Source organism: Eucyclogobius newberryi, unplaced genomic scaffold, assembly GCF_026437365.1.
Source record: "Eucyclogobius newberryi isolate DKJ021-1_F unplaced genomic scaffold, fEucNew1.0.hap1 SCAF_12, whole genome shotgun sequence".
Taxonomy (NCBI): Eukaryota; Metazoa; Chordata; class Actinopteri; order Gobiiformes; family Gobiidae; genus Eucyclogobius; species Eucyclogobius newberryi.
In genome coordinates, this window is record NW_027315746.1 from 20229637 (window position 1) to 20248224 (window position 18588).

General features: G+C 42.0%; 3 protein-coding genes across 3 annotated transcripts in view; 2 read left to right on the forward strand and 1 right to left on the reverse strand.

Annotated features, from left to right (window-relative positions):
- Positions 1 to 4308, forward strand: part of LOC140356402 (elongation factor 2b) — a 4916-nt gene extending 608 nt beyond the window's left edge. The window contains exons 2-14 of the mRNA XM_072441300.1: positions 520 to 734; positions 986 to 1167; positions 1230 to 1441; positions 1511 to 1689; positions 1813 to 1918; positions 1991 to 2243; positions 2323 to 2518; positions 2597 to 2720; positions 2810 to 3052; positions 3178 to 3531; positions 3608 to 3790; positions 3858 to 3990; positions 4077 to 4308. Coding sequence (XP_072297401.1) covers positions 520 to 734; positions 986 to 1167; positions 1230 to 1441; positions 1511 to 1689; positions 1813 to 1918; positions 1991 to 2243; positions 2323 to 2518; positions 2597 to 2720; positions 2810 to 3052; positions 3178 to 3531; positions 3608 to 3790; positions 3858 to 3990; positions 4077 to 4270 — 2574 coding nt within the window. The 3' untranslated portion in view covers positions 4271 to 4308. The remainder of the gene's footprint in view (positions 1 to 519; positions 735 to 985; positions 1168 to 1229; positions 1442 to 1510; positions 1690 to 1812; positions 1919 to 1990; positions 2244 to 2322; positions 2519 to 2596; positions 2721 to 2809; positions 3053 to 3177; positions 3532 to 3607; positions 3791 to 3857; positions 3991 to 4076) is intronic.
- A 409-nt stretch (positions 4309 to 4717) lies between these two features.
- On the reverse strand, positions 4718 to 8537 carry btbd2b (BTB (POZ) domain containing 2b). The gene is made up of 9 exons (XM_072441301.1): positions 7991 to 8537; positions 7795 to 7914; positions 7455 to 7611; positions 7278 to 7383; positions 7003 to 7200; positions 6137 to 6329; positions 5961 to 6048; positions 5706 to 5852; positions 4718 to 5639 (listed from the first exon to the last, which is right to left on the reverse strand). Exons 1-9 carry the CDS (start codon positions 8506 to 8508, stop codon positions 5478 to 5480), a joined length of 1689 nt encoding a protein of 562 aa, XP_072297402.1. The 5' UTR covers positions 8509 to 8537; the 3' UTR covers positions 4718 to 5477.
- A 473-nt stretch (positions 8538 to 9010) lies between these two features.
- The window catches only part of LOC140356404 (protein unc-13 homolog A-like), a 28999-nt gene continuing 19421 nt past the window's right edge, over positions 9011 to 18588 (forward strand). Inside the window, exons 1-9 of the mRNA XM_072441303.1 lie at positions 9011 to 9388; positions 14025 to 14054; positions 14673 to 14772; positions 15701 to 15818; positions 15890 to 16013; positions 16535 to 16605; positions 16722 to 16776; positions 17098 to 17127; positions 17806 to 18019. Of these exons, the coding sequence (XP_072297404.1) occupies positions 9367 to 9388; positions 14025 to 14054; positions 14673 to 14772; positions 15701 to 15818; positions 15890 to 16013; positions 16535 to 16605; positions 16722 to 16776; positions 17098 to 17127; positions 17806 to 18019 (764 nt within the window). The 5' untranslated portion in view covers positions 9011 to 9366. The remainder of the gene's footprint in view (positions 9389 to 14024; positions 14055 to 14672; positions 14773 to 15700; positions 15819 to 15889; positions 16014 to 16534; positions 16606 to 16721; positions 16777 to 17097; positions 17128 to 17805; positions 18020 to 18588) is intronic.

The following is an 18588-nucleotide window of genomic DNA, read 5'->3' on the forward strand; positions in this document are numbered from 1 at the left end:
GTCATGTGTTGGGTGGATGGCCCTAAACTCAAATAATAAATGCCCAAACGCGCTTGGGAATTTTATAAAAGGCTGCTTACATTACAATTCTTATCCTTCTTCACAAGAAGTTTAATTTAATTCCTACGTTGGGTTGAGTAATGGTGTCTTGTGTAAACGTTATTTCCAGGACCTGTTTTTTTAAAGGGATTACTTTTGTGCCTTCTATGTTTTCTAAGAAATTTGAAGGTGTAATTGTGCAAAGTAGTGCCATTCTGCGACATTGAGTGTGTGGTGACTCACTCATTTTGAGATCCATTGCCTATTGGGAAGTCAAACTCCTTATAGAGCGAGGGCACACCACAGGGCCAAGCTACTGGATTCTATTACCAACATGCCTTTCTTTTTATAACTGTGCTTGCTACAGAGCTTGTGAGCCACTAGAGTGCATAAACAACACAGACGCATGTCATGAAACACTAGTCCTCATCTGTTGTATTGAATGAATGTTACCTGCTCTCACTATGCTCCTCCAATCAGGTGAACTTCACCGTGGACCAGATCCGAGCGATCATGGACAAAAAGTCCAACATCAGGAACATGTCTGTGATTGCCCACGTGGATCATGGTAAATCCACTCTTACCGACTCTCTGGTGTCGAAGGCTGGTATTATCGCCTCAGCCCGAGCCGGAGAGACACGCTTCACAGACACAAGAAAAGACGAGCAGGAGCGCTGCATCACCATCAAGTCCACGTATGTCACATGAACCTGTATGGAGGGATTTCACATGCACCCTCATCCCTCGACTAAACATACCTCACTGTTTGGATGCAGATCAAATTGTGTGTATATATATATATATATATATATATATATATATATATATATATATATATATATATATATATATATATATATATATATATTTATATATATACATATGTTTTACTACTAGCTGAAAATAATTTTGCATTTGTCTCCTTCTCACATTATTTGATTCCCAGGGCTATTTCTATGTTCTATGAACTTGGGGACAATGACCTGGCCTTTATCAAACAGACTAAAGATGGAAATGGCTTTTTAATCAACCTGATTGATTCCCCGGGCCATGTGGACTTCTCCTCTGAGGTGACAGCAGCTCTCAGAGTCACTGATGGAGCCTTGGTGGTGGTGGACTGTGTCTCAGGTAGGTCTGACATATATACAAAGATGTTTGTTCTAAAACACCTAACATACTCTCTGTCCCAGGTGTGTGCGTGCAGACAGAAACAGTCCTGCGTCAGGCCATAGCCGAGCGTATCAAACCGGTTCTGATGATGAACAAGATGGACCGGGCCTTGTTAGAGCTCCAGTTGCAGCCAGATGAACTGTATTCTACATTTCAGCGCATTGTAGAAAATGTAAACGTCATTATCTCTACATATGGAGAGGATGAAGGAGGACCCATGGGAAGCATCATGGTGGGTGTCAAAAACAAATGTATTTTGTTTTTTTTGTTTTTTCCTAACAAGATAAAACTGTCTTCTTAGATTGACCCAGTTATTGGAACAGTTGGGTTTGGCTCTGGACTCCACGGCTGGGCCTTCACTCTGAAGCAGTTTGCTGAGATGTATGTGGCAAAGTTTGCGTCTAAAGGGGCTTCTCAAATGAGCTCTACAGATAGGTGCAAGAAGGTGGAGGACATGATGAAGAAATTATGGGGGGATAAGTAAGTCAACATCTATAATAATTATTATAATAATTATTGTAATAATTACAATAATAACATAACATTAAAATTGATAATTCTCCTGATGATAGCATGCAAGTAAACACACTGTGTTACTTCTAGATATTTTGATCCAAGTACTGGAAAATTTAGCAAAACTGCCACAGGTCCTAATGGGCAGAAATGTCCACGTACCTTCTGCCAACTGGTGCTTGACCCTATTTTTAAGGTGAATCTATTTTTCATTCATTAGTTTTTGTCATCAACAGGGATATTTTAACAAAGCCTGTTTTTGTTTTAGGTATTTGATGCCATCATGAATTTCAAAACAGAGGAAACAGCCAAACTAATTGAGAAGTTGGATGTCAAACTTGATGCTGATGACAAGGAGAAAGATGGGAAACCTCTCCTAAAAGCCGTAATGCGGCGCTGGCTTCCAGCAGGTGAAGCGCTGCTACAGATGATCACTATTCATTTGCCCTCTCCTGTGACGGCTCAGAAATACCGCTGTGAACTGCTCTATGAAGGCCCAGGGGACGATGAGGCTGCTATGGGTCAGGACAACATATATCTAATTTTATTACATGCATTACTGATTTTTTTTTATCATAAATCCCTCTATCCATCCTTTAGGTATCAAAAACTGTGATCCCAAGGCTCCTCTGATGATGTACATTTCTAAAATGGTTCCCACCACCGATAAGGGACGCTTCTACGCCTTTGGCCGAGTGTTTTCTGGCATTGTGTCCACAGGCCAAAAGGTGCGCATCATGGGGCCGAACTTCAGCCCAGGCAAGAAAGAGGACCTCTACCTTAAAGCAATCCAGAGGCAAGTCTGGGGTTTAAGATAAGGCACATTACAAGTTATATTAAAAAAAAAATAATAATAATAATATCTCTAATGCAGGACGATTCTCATGATGGGTCGCTACACGGAGCCAATTGAGGAGGTGCCATGTGGAAACATTGTAGGTCTTGTGGGAGTTGACCAGTACCTGGTCAAGACTGGAACAATAACCACCTATGAACAGGTATTGTTTGTTTTTCATTAAATTGTATTTTTAGTTTTTACTTCACTGAAAACAATGACTAATTACTTTTCCATTTATTTTGTCTTTAGGCTCACAACATGCGAGTTATGAAGTTCAGTGTAAGTCCTGTGGTCAGAGTGGCAGTTGAGGCCAAAAACCCTGCAGATCTGCCAAAACTGGTGGAGGGGCTGAAGCGCCTAGCCAAGTCCGACCCGATGGTGCAGTGTATCATTGAAGAATCTGGGGAGCACATCATTGCTGGCGCAGGAGAGCTTCACCTGGAGATTTGCCTGAAGGACCTGGAGGAAGATCATGCCTGCATTCCACTAAAGGTGACATATTCTATGTGAATTATACAAGAATATGTTAATAAACAGGTTTGGTCCTGTAGTTGGCTTTGTGGTCATGGAATGTAGAATTGTAAAAGAATTCATGTTTCCTTTTTTGTCCTTCACAGAAATCAGATCCAGTTGTATCTTACAGAGAGACGGTAAGCGAAGGATCGGATATAATGTGCCTGTCAAAGTCCCCCAACAAGCACAACCGACTCTTCATGAAAGCTCGCCCCTTCCCCGATGGCTTGGCTGAGGACATTGAGAAAGGTGATGTCACGGCCCGGCAGGAGCTAAAGGCTCGTGCACGTTGCCTAGTTGAGAGGTACGAGTGGGATGCAACAGAGGCCAGAAAGATTTGGTGCTTTGGTCCAGATGGAAGTGGTCCCAACCTGCTTGTAGACGTGACAAAGGGTGTTCAGTACCTCAATGAAATAAAGGACAGTGTGGTGGCCGGTTTTCAGTGGGCGTCAAAAGAGGTAGCCATTACTGGCACATAACAACAGCAATGAACCACTTGATTAGTATGCTGTAATCCTTTTCTTCTTTCCCAAGGGAGTTCTGTGTGAAGAGAATATGCGAGCCGTTCGTTTTGACATTCATGATGTGACACTACATGCAGATGCGATCCATCGTGGAGGTGGACAGATCATTCCCACTGCTCGCAGGGTTTTGTATGCCTGTCAGCTCACTGCACAGCCTAGAATCATGGAGCCAGTCTACCTGGTGGAGATACAGGTGAGTTACTAACATTTATTTCTATTTTTAGAGTAGATCTAACACTTTCTTTTACTACTTCTTGTAGTGTCCAGAGCAAGTGGTAGGCGGCATTTATGGTGTTTTGAACAGGAAACGAGGTCATGTATTTGAAGAATCCCAAGTGATGGGCACCCCCATATTTGTGGTTAAAGCTTTCTTGCCTGTCAATGAATCCTTTGGTAAGAAATAGTTGATGGCTGGAACAAATTTAGTATTTGTTGTTTTATTTAAAAAAACTTACAATTATTGCATCTGTTTTCTGTAGGCTTCACTGCAGACTTGCGCAGTAACACCGGTGGACAGGCCTTCCCTCAGTGCGTGTTTGACCACTGGCAGATCCTCCAGGGAGACCCGAGCGATCCTGCCACCAGACCCTCACAGGTTGTTAGTGAAATCAGGAAGCGTAAAGGTCTCAAAGAGGGCATTCCTGCTCTTGACAATTACTTGGACAAATTATAAGCAATGTTCCCAGATAAAATGCCAAATCAATCTCTAAACCCTTTCTCATGGCCACTTACATTTTTTTGCACAAGCTTAGCAATACATCGCACAGAATCTTTGACTTGTTCGATTCTGCTTCAGAGTAGTTGGAGCTACACGTTCCATTTCATGGCTACAGTACACCAAGTGCCTCGGGCCACGGTTTTGGAGAATTTGAGTAGAACTGTTGTATTACTTTCCTTATTCATTCTCTCCGAATCATTGGCCAAATTGGCCTGTACAGTGACTTAGTTGCAATATTTCTCATTATTAAATTTACAAAAGTCATTCAATTACAATTGGAAGTACACATTATTATAACTTAACTGCACATTTGTTTTGTGTATGTAACAAATAAATACATCAAAAAAGTTTTGCTGTGAAGATGGATGTGTTGTGGGTGAGTTACATAGAGGGATAAAACAACATTTTTCCCACTCTTTAATTAATAGTATTTTTAAGATACATGTTATTAAATGACATAATATACAACCCTTTCCAAAGCAAGAGGGAATGCCCTCTTAAACACACTTTAAGAGTAAAGCAAAGAAACAGTGTGCGTCCAGAGAAACAATGAAATAACATATGCAAGGCCAAGAAGTGCATCATCTTGAGTTAAGACAACTACCAAGCAAGGTCACAGGCTATAACATATTGAACATGATGTATCCTATTTATGTTGGTTTAAATATAATACAGCTTTGCAACTATGCCCAAAAGCCCATGAGGTCAGAGTTGTAACAAGTTACAGTTCGAGTGTAATCAAGTGCTGTCAAATGCAGGTTTGCATATACTGGTAATGATGAGGTGGTCACTTTTCTCAAAAAGTTTTCTCTAATTCTGTGAATGGCTGGAGAGAGATAATTAGAAGAATTTGCATTGAGTATTCACAGCAGTGAGATGCTGCGGTTCATCAAAGTTCTTCCATCACTTCCTGCTTCCTTTGTGGAGTCTGGTACAGTGTTTATGACACAAAGGTTTAAAGGAAATGACTGCAAAGGAGACATACATCATCTCATGTGACAAATTATGCTCATGTACTGACTCTTCACGTAAAGCCAAAAGCAATTCATTGGATGGAGGATAGCGTGTGACAGATTTGCTTCCAGGACGGCAGCTTCAGCAGGACCCCGTGCTGGTGTTAACATGTCAGACTTGATGGAAGATGTAAGCACTTTGGGGGTGACTATGTGTAAAAGATGACCTCTGGGATCTGTCCGTCTTCTACCGAAGTGCCGTTGTTGTTCCCCGCCGCGTAGCAGAAGGTGAAACAGGTCTTTGTGCCGGTAGTTGATGACTCATGGGTAACTTTACGCATTCCCTTAGTGCCGTAGTGCGAGTCTGGACCCTGCAAAAGAACAATATTGTAATAGATCTAATTGCCAACAAGGATATTAGAGGAGCTACTACAAACCTTAAGTGTAGCACAGGCAGTGTAGTTAACATTGGGCAGTATCTCCACCGGTTCTTTAAACATGACCCTGAAGGTGTTGGCAGATCCGTCGCAGCTGAACCCTGTATCATTCTGTCCCAGCACTGTGTTACTGTCTGTGTGTATAATCTGAAAGAATCAAGCACAGTTAACACCATGAAGGGGTTAAGATAAGGAATGTCAAACTAAAGGCATTTAGTTTGTACTTCTGTTTGTTAACCACAAATAAAAACAAACCTGAATGTTGACTTGGTAGTCTGTTGGCCCATGTATTGACCCATAAAGACCAAACCCAACTACAAATATTCTACGATTTACAGAAAACCTAGCAAGACACATACATGAAACATATTAACTGAAATGTATATGCGTATAAAGGTTTCGAAAAGTATAGCATTTGAGTCTGCTCTCACCGTATACGGTCACTGGTCCCACTATATCCCCAACGACTTTCCACCTGTGCAAACCGTGTAATGCTGCACTCCTTCCCGCGGAGGCAGCAGCGAGGACGGTCAATGAATTCTACTCTTGGCTTTGGATTGACAGTGAAGTGTAAGAAGAGGCTGACAACTTCTCTGTCAGTCAGAATACTGGACTGGGCAGGACCTTCATTCAAAAATAAAAATCAACATAATTCAAACTTCCGTGACATTAAAGATCATAGTCTGCCGAAGACGAAAAATGCACCAATGCATTTCACAAGGGCATAATCAAAAACGAAAAAGTTGACCCTACCAAAGAATGTAGAATTTCACAAAAATGGTGAAAAGTCAGTATAATTTACATGTTGCCTTTGCTGTTACAAACTGACATGGCTCCCTCTGTAAAACTTGTTTGAGTCAGAACTTTAAATCAGTTATTTTTCTTATTTATATTTTTGTAAATAAGTATTTACACATGTCGGAACACAAGGTCCCGCCCAATATGAGAGGCGGGACTTTGTGCACCTACATTTGCTGAACCCACTCTTGCGTCTTTAGGCACCATGAAGGCTTTACAGAGCTGAAACTTATATGTGCTTTTTTTTTTTAATTCAACAAGCCATAATTGAATAAAGCCTTTTTAATTTCACACTGCCTAAAGTTTTTTTGTCAGCTAAATTTTCCAGCTTAGGCAAACTACAATCTTTATTTTGAAATACAACAATTAACCAGTCATCTCCAAAGACCTCCACTTTAAGTATACCTACAGGTCCATGACAGGCTCCCTGACGTCTCTTTAATCAAAACTTAAATGATTTTGACATGCAGAAGTGAGGATATCTTGACCTATTGATTACCTGCAGCAAACTCTTCAATGGTCATGAGAGGAAATCGGATTAGTGACAGAGCCTTGCCCAGGACTTTGCGTTTGTTTTCTGGGGTGGGTTGTAGCTGCTGTCTGTGGGCTTCGGCCTCTGCCCAGCGCACTGCAGCACTGAACAAACGCACCTCTCGAACTCCAAGAGTGTCCCTCTCCAGCACTGCTACCAGCGTATCTACAGTAAAGAGTTTCAGATGAGGCTCATATGGATAAAAGATCACTTTAAATAACCAAGGTATTATTTTGTATTACCAAGGTCTATGTCTGTGAAGCCTTCAGCAGCAAGAGCATCTCCTGTGTTCTTATCTATGTTTTCAAGACAGAGACTAGCAAGTTGAGGTTCATCAAACAATCGTGCCTGAAAAAATAATTATTAACACTTCTGCTTTAGGGTTACACAAAACATTTGAATTCTTTTGTGGTTCTGACCTGTGTTAGTAGCATGAAAGCATTGTCTGCTCTCAGGTTCTTCTTGAGAAACTCCACACAGTGAGCCTCCAGGGCTGGCACTGCATACTTTTTAGCTGTGTATAATGTGGTCATTACTGTTTCGGGTCCAATCTGCACTTCATCTGAGTACAAGAACCTTAAAAAATAAACATATTTAATTTTATTCATCCAAATTAATCTCACTGACAACACCTGAAAAATGCATGCACTGGGCTATATAAAAGATTACTTATAGATTACAAATCCAAATCTCGTTTTTTCCTACTTGAACCATCAACACCACGTCCACAGTTTATGTCAGTCTGTGACTGAGTATTACTTGAGCAGGGCGAGGAAGGCGGCTGGCTCCACGTCTGGAAGCTCGATCTCCGTGGAGGTGGTGGCCATTCCTCCGTTAAACATCGCGTCAAACACGGCACTGCCCACGGCCAACACAAACCTGACACGCATGGCACACGTTACGATCGAGCCTCACAAATGAATACGTGTGTAATAAATTTATGTCATGTACTGACCTATGCGCGGGTATTCTCTGGACTCCCATGCCTTTTCCGACTAGAAAGTGCACATCACTAAGCACTTCGTTGTTGAAGAGAAACGCAAACCGCTCTTTGACTGTGCTTTTTGTCGCTTGCCAGTTGTACACGGGCTCCCGGTAAACCAGCACAGAGGCGGCTGCCATCGTGGCGGTGGGAGCCGTGGTCGGAGTGGCATTCGAGGCTGCGTTGGTCATGTTGGAGGCCGGGGCGGCCATGGCTCCCGCTGCCGCAGCTCCTGCCGCAGCAGACTGCTGCAGGGAGTTGTGCGCAGGCGGCGGGGCCCCGCTCGACACACCGCTGCTGTCCGCTCCGCCAGGCCCCAGCTGCGGGTTGGGTCGTCTCGCCACGCCCTGAGCTCCACCGGCAGAGCCCACAGCTCCGCCATTGGACGCAGGCATGGAGAAGACGCTGTTGCTCGGCTGACTGTTACCCAAAGGACCTGGTCCCGAGAAGTTAAGACAGGGCGGCCTGCCACTGTTGTCTCCAGCCGCCATCTTGAACCTAACGTAGGCGTAAACAACACACTTCCTCTGCTGCTGGTTTACAATGCTATAACCACCAATACACGCGTGTTCCGCCCTCTACTGTCTGTTACTGTTATTACAGCTGCGCTTAGTCGAGCGCTACATTATAAAATGTGTTGACTTGAACGAGAGGATAAAGTCGTCTGTCATCACAGCTGGTAAATAATCGTCCTCAATGTTTCACCATGGCCTAAAAAGTAAAGAGAAGCTGTTATAAACGTACACATTAACACCATAACCTTTAAGCCTATTCGTTTATCTTATTGAAGTCACATTTTATAAGCCTATTATTGCATACCATTTTAAATAAACCTTTCTTCAATTTCAGCGCACGAGTGGGCAATGCATTCAATTCATCTTCCATATTTCATTGAGATCGAGCATTAACTGGGCTCAACACGAGCCCCCCCGCTCCCGCTCCTCCTCAGTGACGTCAGGGCGGCGGGGCACCGGGGAGCTGTCCTCGGCTCGTGGTGCTGCTGGGTGCTGCTGCTGCTGCTGCTGCTGCTGCTCAAACAAGATGGCTGTGCGCGGCGCAGGTGGAGCGGCGGCGGAGCGCAGAGCGAGCTGAGGCAATGCAGAGGAGGGCGAGCAGAGGGGGGCGAGGTGCGTCTCTTCCTGTCAAAAGAGCAACAGTCCCACCGGGAAACAACACGCAGGCACAGAACCCCGCGCTGGACATGGGGCACTTCGCTTTGCCTTGAAGCGGCGCCTTTTCCCCCTCCCTCCTTCTTCAGTTTTCAGCCGTAGCCAAGAGACGCACAGACTGAGCAAACAAATCTCGGAGCAGCAGAGGACAGCCGGGGACGTCCACACCGCCAAACAGAGATGTCCCTGCTCTGTGTGGGAGGTAAGATTGCACCTTTTATGTTGAACGTGTCCCGGTTGTCAGTGCTGCAGTGGGATGACAGCTGTTCGCCTGGAAGGAAACGCGCCTGGGCAGCTCGGGTTTTCTGCTGAATAGTCATTAAATCAGAGCGGAAACCCAAGTCGTAACATTTTGTGTATGGATGACAAGTAACATGGATGGCAAGTAACATGGATGACAAGTAACGGGCTTCGTGAAAGTACAGGGGGACATGTTGGTAGTATTTTATTTATCACATGAGCCATTTAGCGCCCATTTGATTGAACAACGCCGCTCACTGCCTGCTGGACATAGTAGTATTACACTTGCAACACCATTTGTGAGCTCGTTCTGCTGGATGACAGAAACCCAGACAAACCCCAATGGCAGTCAGCGTCTAAAAGAGCACTTGATCATGTCCATGGGTCTGGAAACTGATGACATCGTGCGTGATTGAATGTTTGACCTTGTATGATAGTTTCCCGTTATAATCCAGGTTGATCAGTGCCTTGACACAGCGGGGTATTAAGGTATGGGACGAGTAGATGCGTAATTTCTCCACCGTGAGTGTGTCATCTTGCGTTCATTCATGCGTGGGCACCCAGAAGGAGGAGTTGGACAAGGAAAAGCCCCTGTCTCACCGCCTTTGCCTGTCTGTCTGTCTCCACTGGAGGCGTGAGGGAATACTCGTGTACTCTCGCCCCCCTAAACGATGCGTCACCGCCCCTGCCTCAACCCCACTCCCCAAAAATCACCTGATGCTGCTGCTGCTGATGGTGCTGATGGTGATGGTGTTGGTGAGGCAGAGGCTGGTGCTCCTCGGGGCTACAAATGAGGCTCCATTGTGGTTGTTCATTTATTGAAACCATGTCAAGACAGGACAGCGACATAGGCGACTGGAATAACATTGATTACATCCTGACGGGTTTTTACTCAGACTATGATGGTACATATACTTGAATGATTTGATTTGATACAATTATTTGGCTCTTAAATGTCCTGTATTGCCAGATGAAATATAGTTTTATATATAGCTTTATGTTTTTGTTTTTGGTCAGCATGTTTCTAGATGGGGCAAACATTCGATTATGTGGGGCCACCATATTCTCCTCTTTTATGGGGATGATTGTCTAACTAATACAGATATATTGCAACTTTTTTCATACCACAGCCCCCTCCATTACTCAAGCCTGGAACTAGCACAATGTAGCTTTTGAAATGACTTTAACGAAATAGCGCTGCCCATGTCATCATCCATTCAAATATTTCATTTTGATCCAAAGCAAATCGTTTGAATTGAAATATTACCCACGTAAAATCAATCCAATATTTTAAAAAGGGTACACGCACACTTTTAAGCGGGCACTTTACTTGAAAAATGTGCAAAGCCTAGTAAAGATAATATATGTTTGAAAGTATGGGAGGATGAAGTGGCACCTTGGATACTCCGGTGCCTTTGTGAATGCCAGGTCCGCCCACTGACGAGTCATCTCCTGGTGCCCGTCAGACTCCAGCCTCATTCATTCATAAACCCACTCTGCAGTCGTCAATGTCGTGGACTGCCAGACTCACTTAGCAAAGAGCTCTCTCTCGCTCTCTCTCTCTTGTTCCGGTTACATCATTCATCCTACCTGGCCATGAGCTATTTCGAGTCTATTCAGAATTCATTTCTTTATCTGCAGTCAGTCAGCACATTTGTGTCACAGAATGCACTTTATTTTGTCTTGTGGATATTTACTCGTCAAGTCCTGCTTTTATTTGGGCGCTGAATTCGGCAGTGAAATGTCGACTAGATGCATATCAGTATTCCTTTGTACAAGCTAATTTCCTTGTGGTGCTGGCATTTCATCTTTATAGTCAAGGCCATTCTGTAAAAAAACTGATTTCTTTTGAAGTTACACTCAAGCTAAACATAGGAGTGCCCACTATTATATGGTTAACTGGGCGTTATTGCTCCACCTAAAGTGTCATATCCTTAAAAGTTAAACCTTCTTGTAGTAGTCTATGGTTTATTGTTGACCAGTGAATGAATGTGATAGGCAGATGGCAACTGCAGTCACTGTTGCCCTTAATAGCAGTATCCTAATCTTTTAAATACATGTTTCCCTTTTTTAATCATTCTTTTGTATTACTGAATAATAATTTTGAAATGATGCATCCTTCTGTGAACAGGCTTGCCTCTCCATAGCCTTGACTTGTAACTGGGCCTACTACCTGCTTTTTCTTTAAATGTATTAAATGAAATATAAATAAAGATGTCTAAGCCACCAGAGTCTTAGACACTGTGCAATAATCATCATTTAATTGCGAAATGTGTTGTTGTGTCACCTACAAGGATTCTCTACATCACTTTCTAGTTCAGTTCTAAACACATACAATTTGTATTTACCCAACATATGGCCCAACAAAATAGCTGATGACCTGCTGCTTTGTGGAGATGGTGACAACAGAAAGATGTAATGTCAGCAACAAAGGATGAGGATATTGTTTGTTCAAAAAGCCCTCCCTATTTGTTGAGAGGTGGCTGAACTCAGCTTTTACATTTTCGGACAGTTCAGCGAGCAGGCTTCTTGTCTTGAATCTCGTCGAGTTTTTGGCAGTCTCCTTAGCTCCCATGAGTCACGCTGTGCTGTGTCAGAGGTACTTCCTGAATGAAGTATGGTGAGGAGGAGGCCGAAGATTTACTGTAAGGGCCTTGCCGTATTCTTTCTCTGATTAAAGCAGGACTTGATTCGCCATTCATTCATTTCACCAGTGTTTCTTTAGTTATGGCTTTGCCCTCATTTTAGACTGCCAGGTGCCACTGATGACCTATATCCTGAACAATTCATTCGCCGTGTCACGCTCTTAACAGGTTTATTACATGAGTTATAGGAGGTATGAACAGGGCATGTATTTGAGAAGAGGGTCAACATGTCTGTGTTGTGAATACATGTAGTTGAGACTAAATGATGCTTGCGCTGCCTCGTGGACATTACCCAACATAACTCACACTGTCACCAAGATTTATGGCCTTGTGTGATTATTAAACCTCAGCTTTTTGCTGTCAAAAAGCCAATTCCCTTTTATTGATCCCCTCCACATGCCAATATATGTGCTGTTCTATTTTTGGTGCATACAGGGCCTATAGAGCTAAAAGGAACAAGCAGATTCCAGTGCATTTTAGGCCATAGTAGATAGTCTAGCATTTTAACACCACTGCAATTTTATGAATCCTCTTCAGTGTCTGAAAATAGAAGCAGTCCTCTATAACCTATATTCTACCAGGCTTGGCGATAAATCAACTGGATCACTGCAGAAAAGCTCGGCTGTACAGCTCAAGCTGTTCCTAAAGGCGGGGCATTTTCAGATATACATATTTCATGTTGTAACCTAGATTTAAGACTTTGTCTTTTACCATCACACAAAAATTAACGTAGCAAGTTAATTCTGGTGGCAAATGGAAATAGTTTAAAGTTTAGATGAAACATGTATTGGAATAAGAGTATTAGTCAAAGTACATTATTATTTTTATGGAGTATAATGTCTTTTGTCTTTTCTATTTAATTATTAGATACTCTTTAGTTTAGTTTAGTTTAGTTTGGATTAGATTAGATTATTAGTTTATCCATCAGGGACAGTGCACATAAAACATTGACCTACAGGAAAGATGCTTGTGCCAGGTCATAAGCAAAGCTGCACATTTCGACCTGTAGTCCCTGGACAAGTTGATGTCAAAGTGGAATTTATGCCAATAAAATACAATCATTGTACAGTATACACAAGTATATTAATACACTCACTCATGCAGTCATTAATTTATTAAAACCAGTGCCACTCCAAAACACCATCTGTCACATCCATACAATATTTAATGTACAATTCACATTGCTGCATTCATGGCAGTTCAGTGTGTACGTGTTTGTTAGAAGCCATTGTTTCGTCTGGTGAAATGTGTAGATGTTTTTAGGATTTGTGTACTGCTACTTTCTTCACTTTGTCCCAGGTCACCTCTTGAAAAAGAGATTTCAATCTCAATGGGAGTTTACCTGGTAAAATAAAGGTTAATAAACAAATAAATAAATTAAATTATATTTGTTTCTACTAAAGAGCTATTTTGTGCCATGATGTCATATGAGGGCATTCATGTATAGTCTGAGTTTGATGCATAAAAGAGAATGGCTCGAAACAAAGCTCATGCTGAATCAGGCCATTTTGCAACCACTCTTCACTTTATTCCCGTTGCCATGGATACCAGTTTGTCTGTCCTTTGGGAAAGACTTTGAAAACCTGTGTTGTAAGAAAAGACTTCTCTGTATTACAGTGTAAGTCTGTAGCTGTAAGGACCTTCAGAGCAGTGCATAGAACCACATTAAATATGCATGTGGACATTACGTCAAAGCTGGTAAAAGGTGCTGCAGTGGGGAAGCCTGGGATTTAACTGCATCCTGAAACCTCAATCTCTCAAAGATTAGGATCGAGCCTGAAACTCAAATTGTTTCTTAAATATTAGAGGGGACTGCTTCATATGTGCACTGCAGTATATGAAAAAAAATGTTTTATTCGTGTGGTGGCTGTGTGAAAAGAGGCTGCAGGTGTAGGAAACAGACCAGATGGTGCTCCTGTGTGTGACTGTGTCCCTCTGTGTGTGTTTCCACAGTGAAGAAAGCCAAGCTGGATGGACCCCAAGGTAAGACATGAGAATCAGGAGGCAAAACATACACAGACACTGCAGGGCTCTCTTTTTGTTCTTATTTTTATGTAAGTCATTATTATTTTACAACAGTCAACGATCAATCAAACCAAATAATTTACAAGTTTCTTTATAGAAAGCACTAAAACCTATAACAAAATCTCCATCCAACACATATAAACATAGTTTGGCATTGTCTGGAGGCAAGCGACACATAAATGAAATAACACCTAACCCAAATAATCTAAATAAAAAAAAAGGGTTTCCAATACACATAACACAAAGAACAGAGACACTATACATAGATGTACAGACACATTTGCTCCCTCTTTCCTCACTCCTGACAAAGAACGAAGAAAATATTACATAAAAAAATGTAGAAGACAAAACGAAAAACAAAGAGATTTGCGAAATGTAAGTAAGAAGACCTGAATATAGTATCTATCTGTTTAGGTTAAAAAATATGAAATTACAATATTTTTGGGAATTTTACAGTGTATCAAAACTTTTAATAGGAATAATTGAATCTGCATAGTCGTTAAAAGATGTACATTCCCTGTTTTGAATCCTGAAACCACTAACTAACAAAAACCTAACCAAATGTCTCCCTTACAGAAAAGTTCAACACATATGTGACTCTGAAGGTACAAAATGTGAAGAGCACAACCATCGCTGTCAGGGGCAATCTGCCCAGCTGGGAGCAGGACTTCATGTTGTGAGTGCTGTTCTTAAACTTACCAAAACCATGTTCTTCTTTCTAAACCGTGCATGTTCCCTGCTCTGTTTCTCTAAGCTTCTTCAGCAACATCCTCCTCCTCTCTCTTCCTCTGCGGCCTCTCTCGCTCTCCTTAAACATGTTTATCTTCATCATGTCGGCTTCTTTACATTACGTTGCCTTTTATACCAACACTTTAGAGCTTTTGTTAATGTTGTAATAGTAATTTGCAGCCTCTCTACTATTATATAAGCACACTGTTTGGGCTGGCACTGAGGGTAATAATCATGTTGGTTGAGTATCATGAGCCTGTGGGATGCAGAGCCAGTGCAGTTGTATCATGTTTGTGGGCGTTGAGCACCGTTCTGGGCTTGCATCAGTCAGCCCACTGTTATGTAAGGTTTTTAGGCTGCAGAGCTCACTCCCCTCCCTCGAAATCCTCCCGGATGAAGCAGTGACTCAAACAAGTACTTTTAAAGGAGGAGTCACCATCACTGAGGAGGGAAATCCAGTCCTCCATTTCTTAATTAAGTTCCCACTCTCCCCTCCGAGGCTTGCGATGCAATCACCTCCTCCAATGCCTTCGTCACACTCTTATTCATAGCTCTTTCACTCCTACTTTGTATTCTCTTGTTAATACTCTGTGCTCGATATGCACTAGTTTAAAACCTTAAAGTTTAAACATTTGGGATTTAACAAAAAATATATATATATATATATATATATATATATATATATATATATATATATATATATTTTTTTTTTACCATCAAGCTGCAGCTATAACCGTATTTTTAGACTGAATTTTGGACTAAACTGAAATAAGCATTTTAACATTTGGTCAAACTTACTGATGTTTGATTCAAGTGTTTAAGCTTTTCACTCTTAATTCTGTTCAGTTTGGTCCTGATTCCTCTTCTGTGTGCAGTGAAATTAATCGGCTGGACCTGGGCCTGACAGTTGAGGTATGGAACAAAGGGATGATCTGGGACACAATGGTCGGGACAGTGTGGGTACCGCTGCACAGCATCCGACAGTCGAACGAGGTACACAAGAAATAAACACAAATTCTACAGTACAGATGTTTTATGTACTGTTTCGGTTTTCATGTCGACAGGAGGGTCCCGGGGAGTGGCTCACGCTAGACTCTCAGGTCATTATGGCCGACAACGAGATCTGCGGCACCAAAGACCCTACTCTCCATCTGGTGCTGCTGGACACGCGCTTCGAACTGCCTCTGGGTAACAACACTAATCCATCACTTCTACACAATCGACGTATAGTCAATTCAAAATCAAGTTGCGCCAATGCAGAGCGCAGTATGGAAATCAAAAAGGCTTGAGGACAAATTGATGACTTCTACACAGTAATAATAATATTTACTTAATTTCTGGATCTGTATTTTCGCTATATTCTAAATGATTGCCCCGTGTATCTGTGAGAGTGGTGTTTGTACTTCTCTCCTCATCTTTCCCTCCAAAGTATTGATTCAGACTCATTTTTCCACTGTTTCTTTCCTGGAGTCGATGTGGCACACCTGACTCTTCACTTGTCGACTGGCCTATTTATAGCGGTCTTGCTTGAGTGCTCCTTGTGTAAACACCAATTTTCAATGTCACAATGTTCCTCTAAGAGATATTCAGGTTGCTAAAATAGGCTTTCAAGGTTTGCATCTTTGTGATTAAATGGCGCTCTGTAAAGTATTTTAAGCTCAAGGTTTTTGCGTGCGAGCTGTTTTTTACTGTTGGTTTGTCATTTTTAGATATCCCTGAGGATGAAGCACGCTACTGGGCCAAAAAACTGGAGCAAATTAATGCCATGAGGGACCAAGATGTAAGATGTCACTGTGTTTCTGTACATTTAAAGAATATGATTAATGAGAGGGACAGTCTTAAACTGGCCCTGCTCTGGTACATTGTGGTTATCATGTGGTATGTCACTGACTGCAGTACTCGTACCAGGAAGAACAGGAGCGGCCCTTACGGATGCCAGGAAGCCAGTGCTGTAAGTAACTGTTCGATTCACTTTTTACTTAACTATTAAATTATGTTTAAGGCAATGTCTGTAAAATGATTGTGTGTAAAGACACTGCACCTCTGCACTGAGAAAAATCGATATAGTATATCACATATCCATTGTTTAGTTTCTAAACAATGGGTCTTGTCTGCCTGTCCTGCTGAGCAAGCTGTCTAGGGAGCGCAACGAGAGGCCTGGTGTGCTCGCTCAGACAGTCACTTGTTTAGAAAACCTTCTTAAAGATTCAAAAATAAAAGCCATAAGATGTTTTGGTGAATCCTGACCGTTGTGTGATGTTATTTGTTGCAGGTAACTGGAGTCTATGGGGAGACCAACAAAGTAAGTGCACATCTTGATAGTGACTCCCTGTGTTGACATGTCTCTTGCAGTGATTAGAAGATGGTGTTAGTGTATTAGCCACACTGAATACATGAAAGATGTCGAGCTGAAGAGCTGAGAGCGCAGTAGAAAGAAGGATGTGGATTGTGGGGACATGCTTCAAGTGAGAAACAGTCCAGTTCATTTAATTAGTGTTTCCACACCCACACAGATGGAGACGAAGGCATGGACTGTCCTCTTATCACAGAGCCTGAGCTGATGGGCACCAGGAATAAGATTATCTGATCCTCTGGGATGTTCATATGTGATGTATAGGACAGATGAAAGGGAAAACGTTTCTTGTGTGAGTAGGAGTGGATTTATGGTCACTTATGTTGAAGGAGAAAAGGAGCATGGATGATTGTCATCACATGTTTCATATATAGATGCACTCTGTGTGACCTATTGTGTTCACTTGAAGAGCTGGGCTATGGCAGGCTGCCAGCTCATCTATATTACCCATTATTATTACTGTACTAAAAGATTAGTTCACTGCTGATAAGTGCCTCTTATCCTTGCATCATGTGACACACATTCAAGCAAGATGATCACTTCAGCTTATTGCCTTATTCCTTTATATAATTGCTGTTTTTCATCATTTTGTTCTGATTTATAAAAAATCTATTTATGCCTCTGTAGATGAGGACCAAGACAGCGCAGTGGACGACCGAGACAGCGACTATCGAAGTGAAACCAGTAATAGCATCCCACCCCCTTATTATAGCACATCACAGCCCAACGCCTCTGTCCACCAGTATCCCATCAACAACCAGAACGGCAGCTCCAGAAGTTACTCATATCCGCGTTCTGGTAATAGCCACGACCATGACTACAACCACCAGAGGACGGTCAGGTAGGCGTCTGCATTTTTTATTGAAACGCATTGGAACTATTCAAACAACAGGTTGTTAAAATCATGCATTTTACAACTTCAGGCTTTATGGTTTATACTCATACATAATATTAACTGCTTGTGTGAGCGTATTGGACCTCCTCACTCCTCTGACAATTTGTCACCATCTCCTCCTTCTCCAGCTCTCAATACTTCACTTTGTCTTTGTATGTTTTTTATCTGCCTTTTGAACCAAACACCATCCCCAGCTTATGCCCCTTGTACACGATGTTGTCTCTGTTTAATGAAGCCATTCATCAAAGAGCATATAAATCCCTTGAGAGGCTGTTGTAGCTTCTTCTTAAGTAATTTTCCCAATTTACTAGAATGTTTTCAGCAAAGAACATGATAATTAACAGAAGAATTCTCAAGGCTGGTGTTACATTGATGGAATCTGCGTGCACATTTCTACCACATTTGAAGTATAAATGGCTTGATTTGTTGAATTAATTGGTTAATTCAAATTTAAATGTATCTTGTACTGAATAATTTAATAGTTGTCTAACAAATCAACTATTAGAACTTTGTTT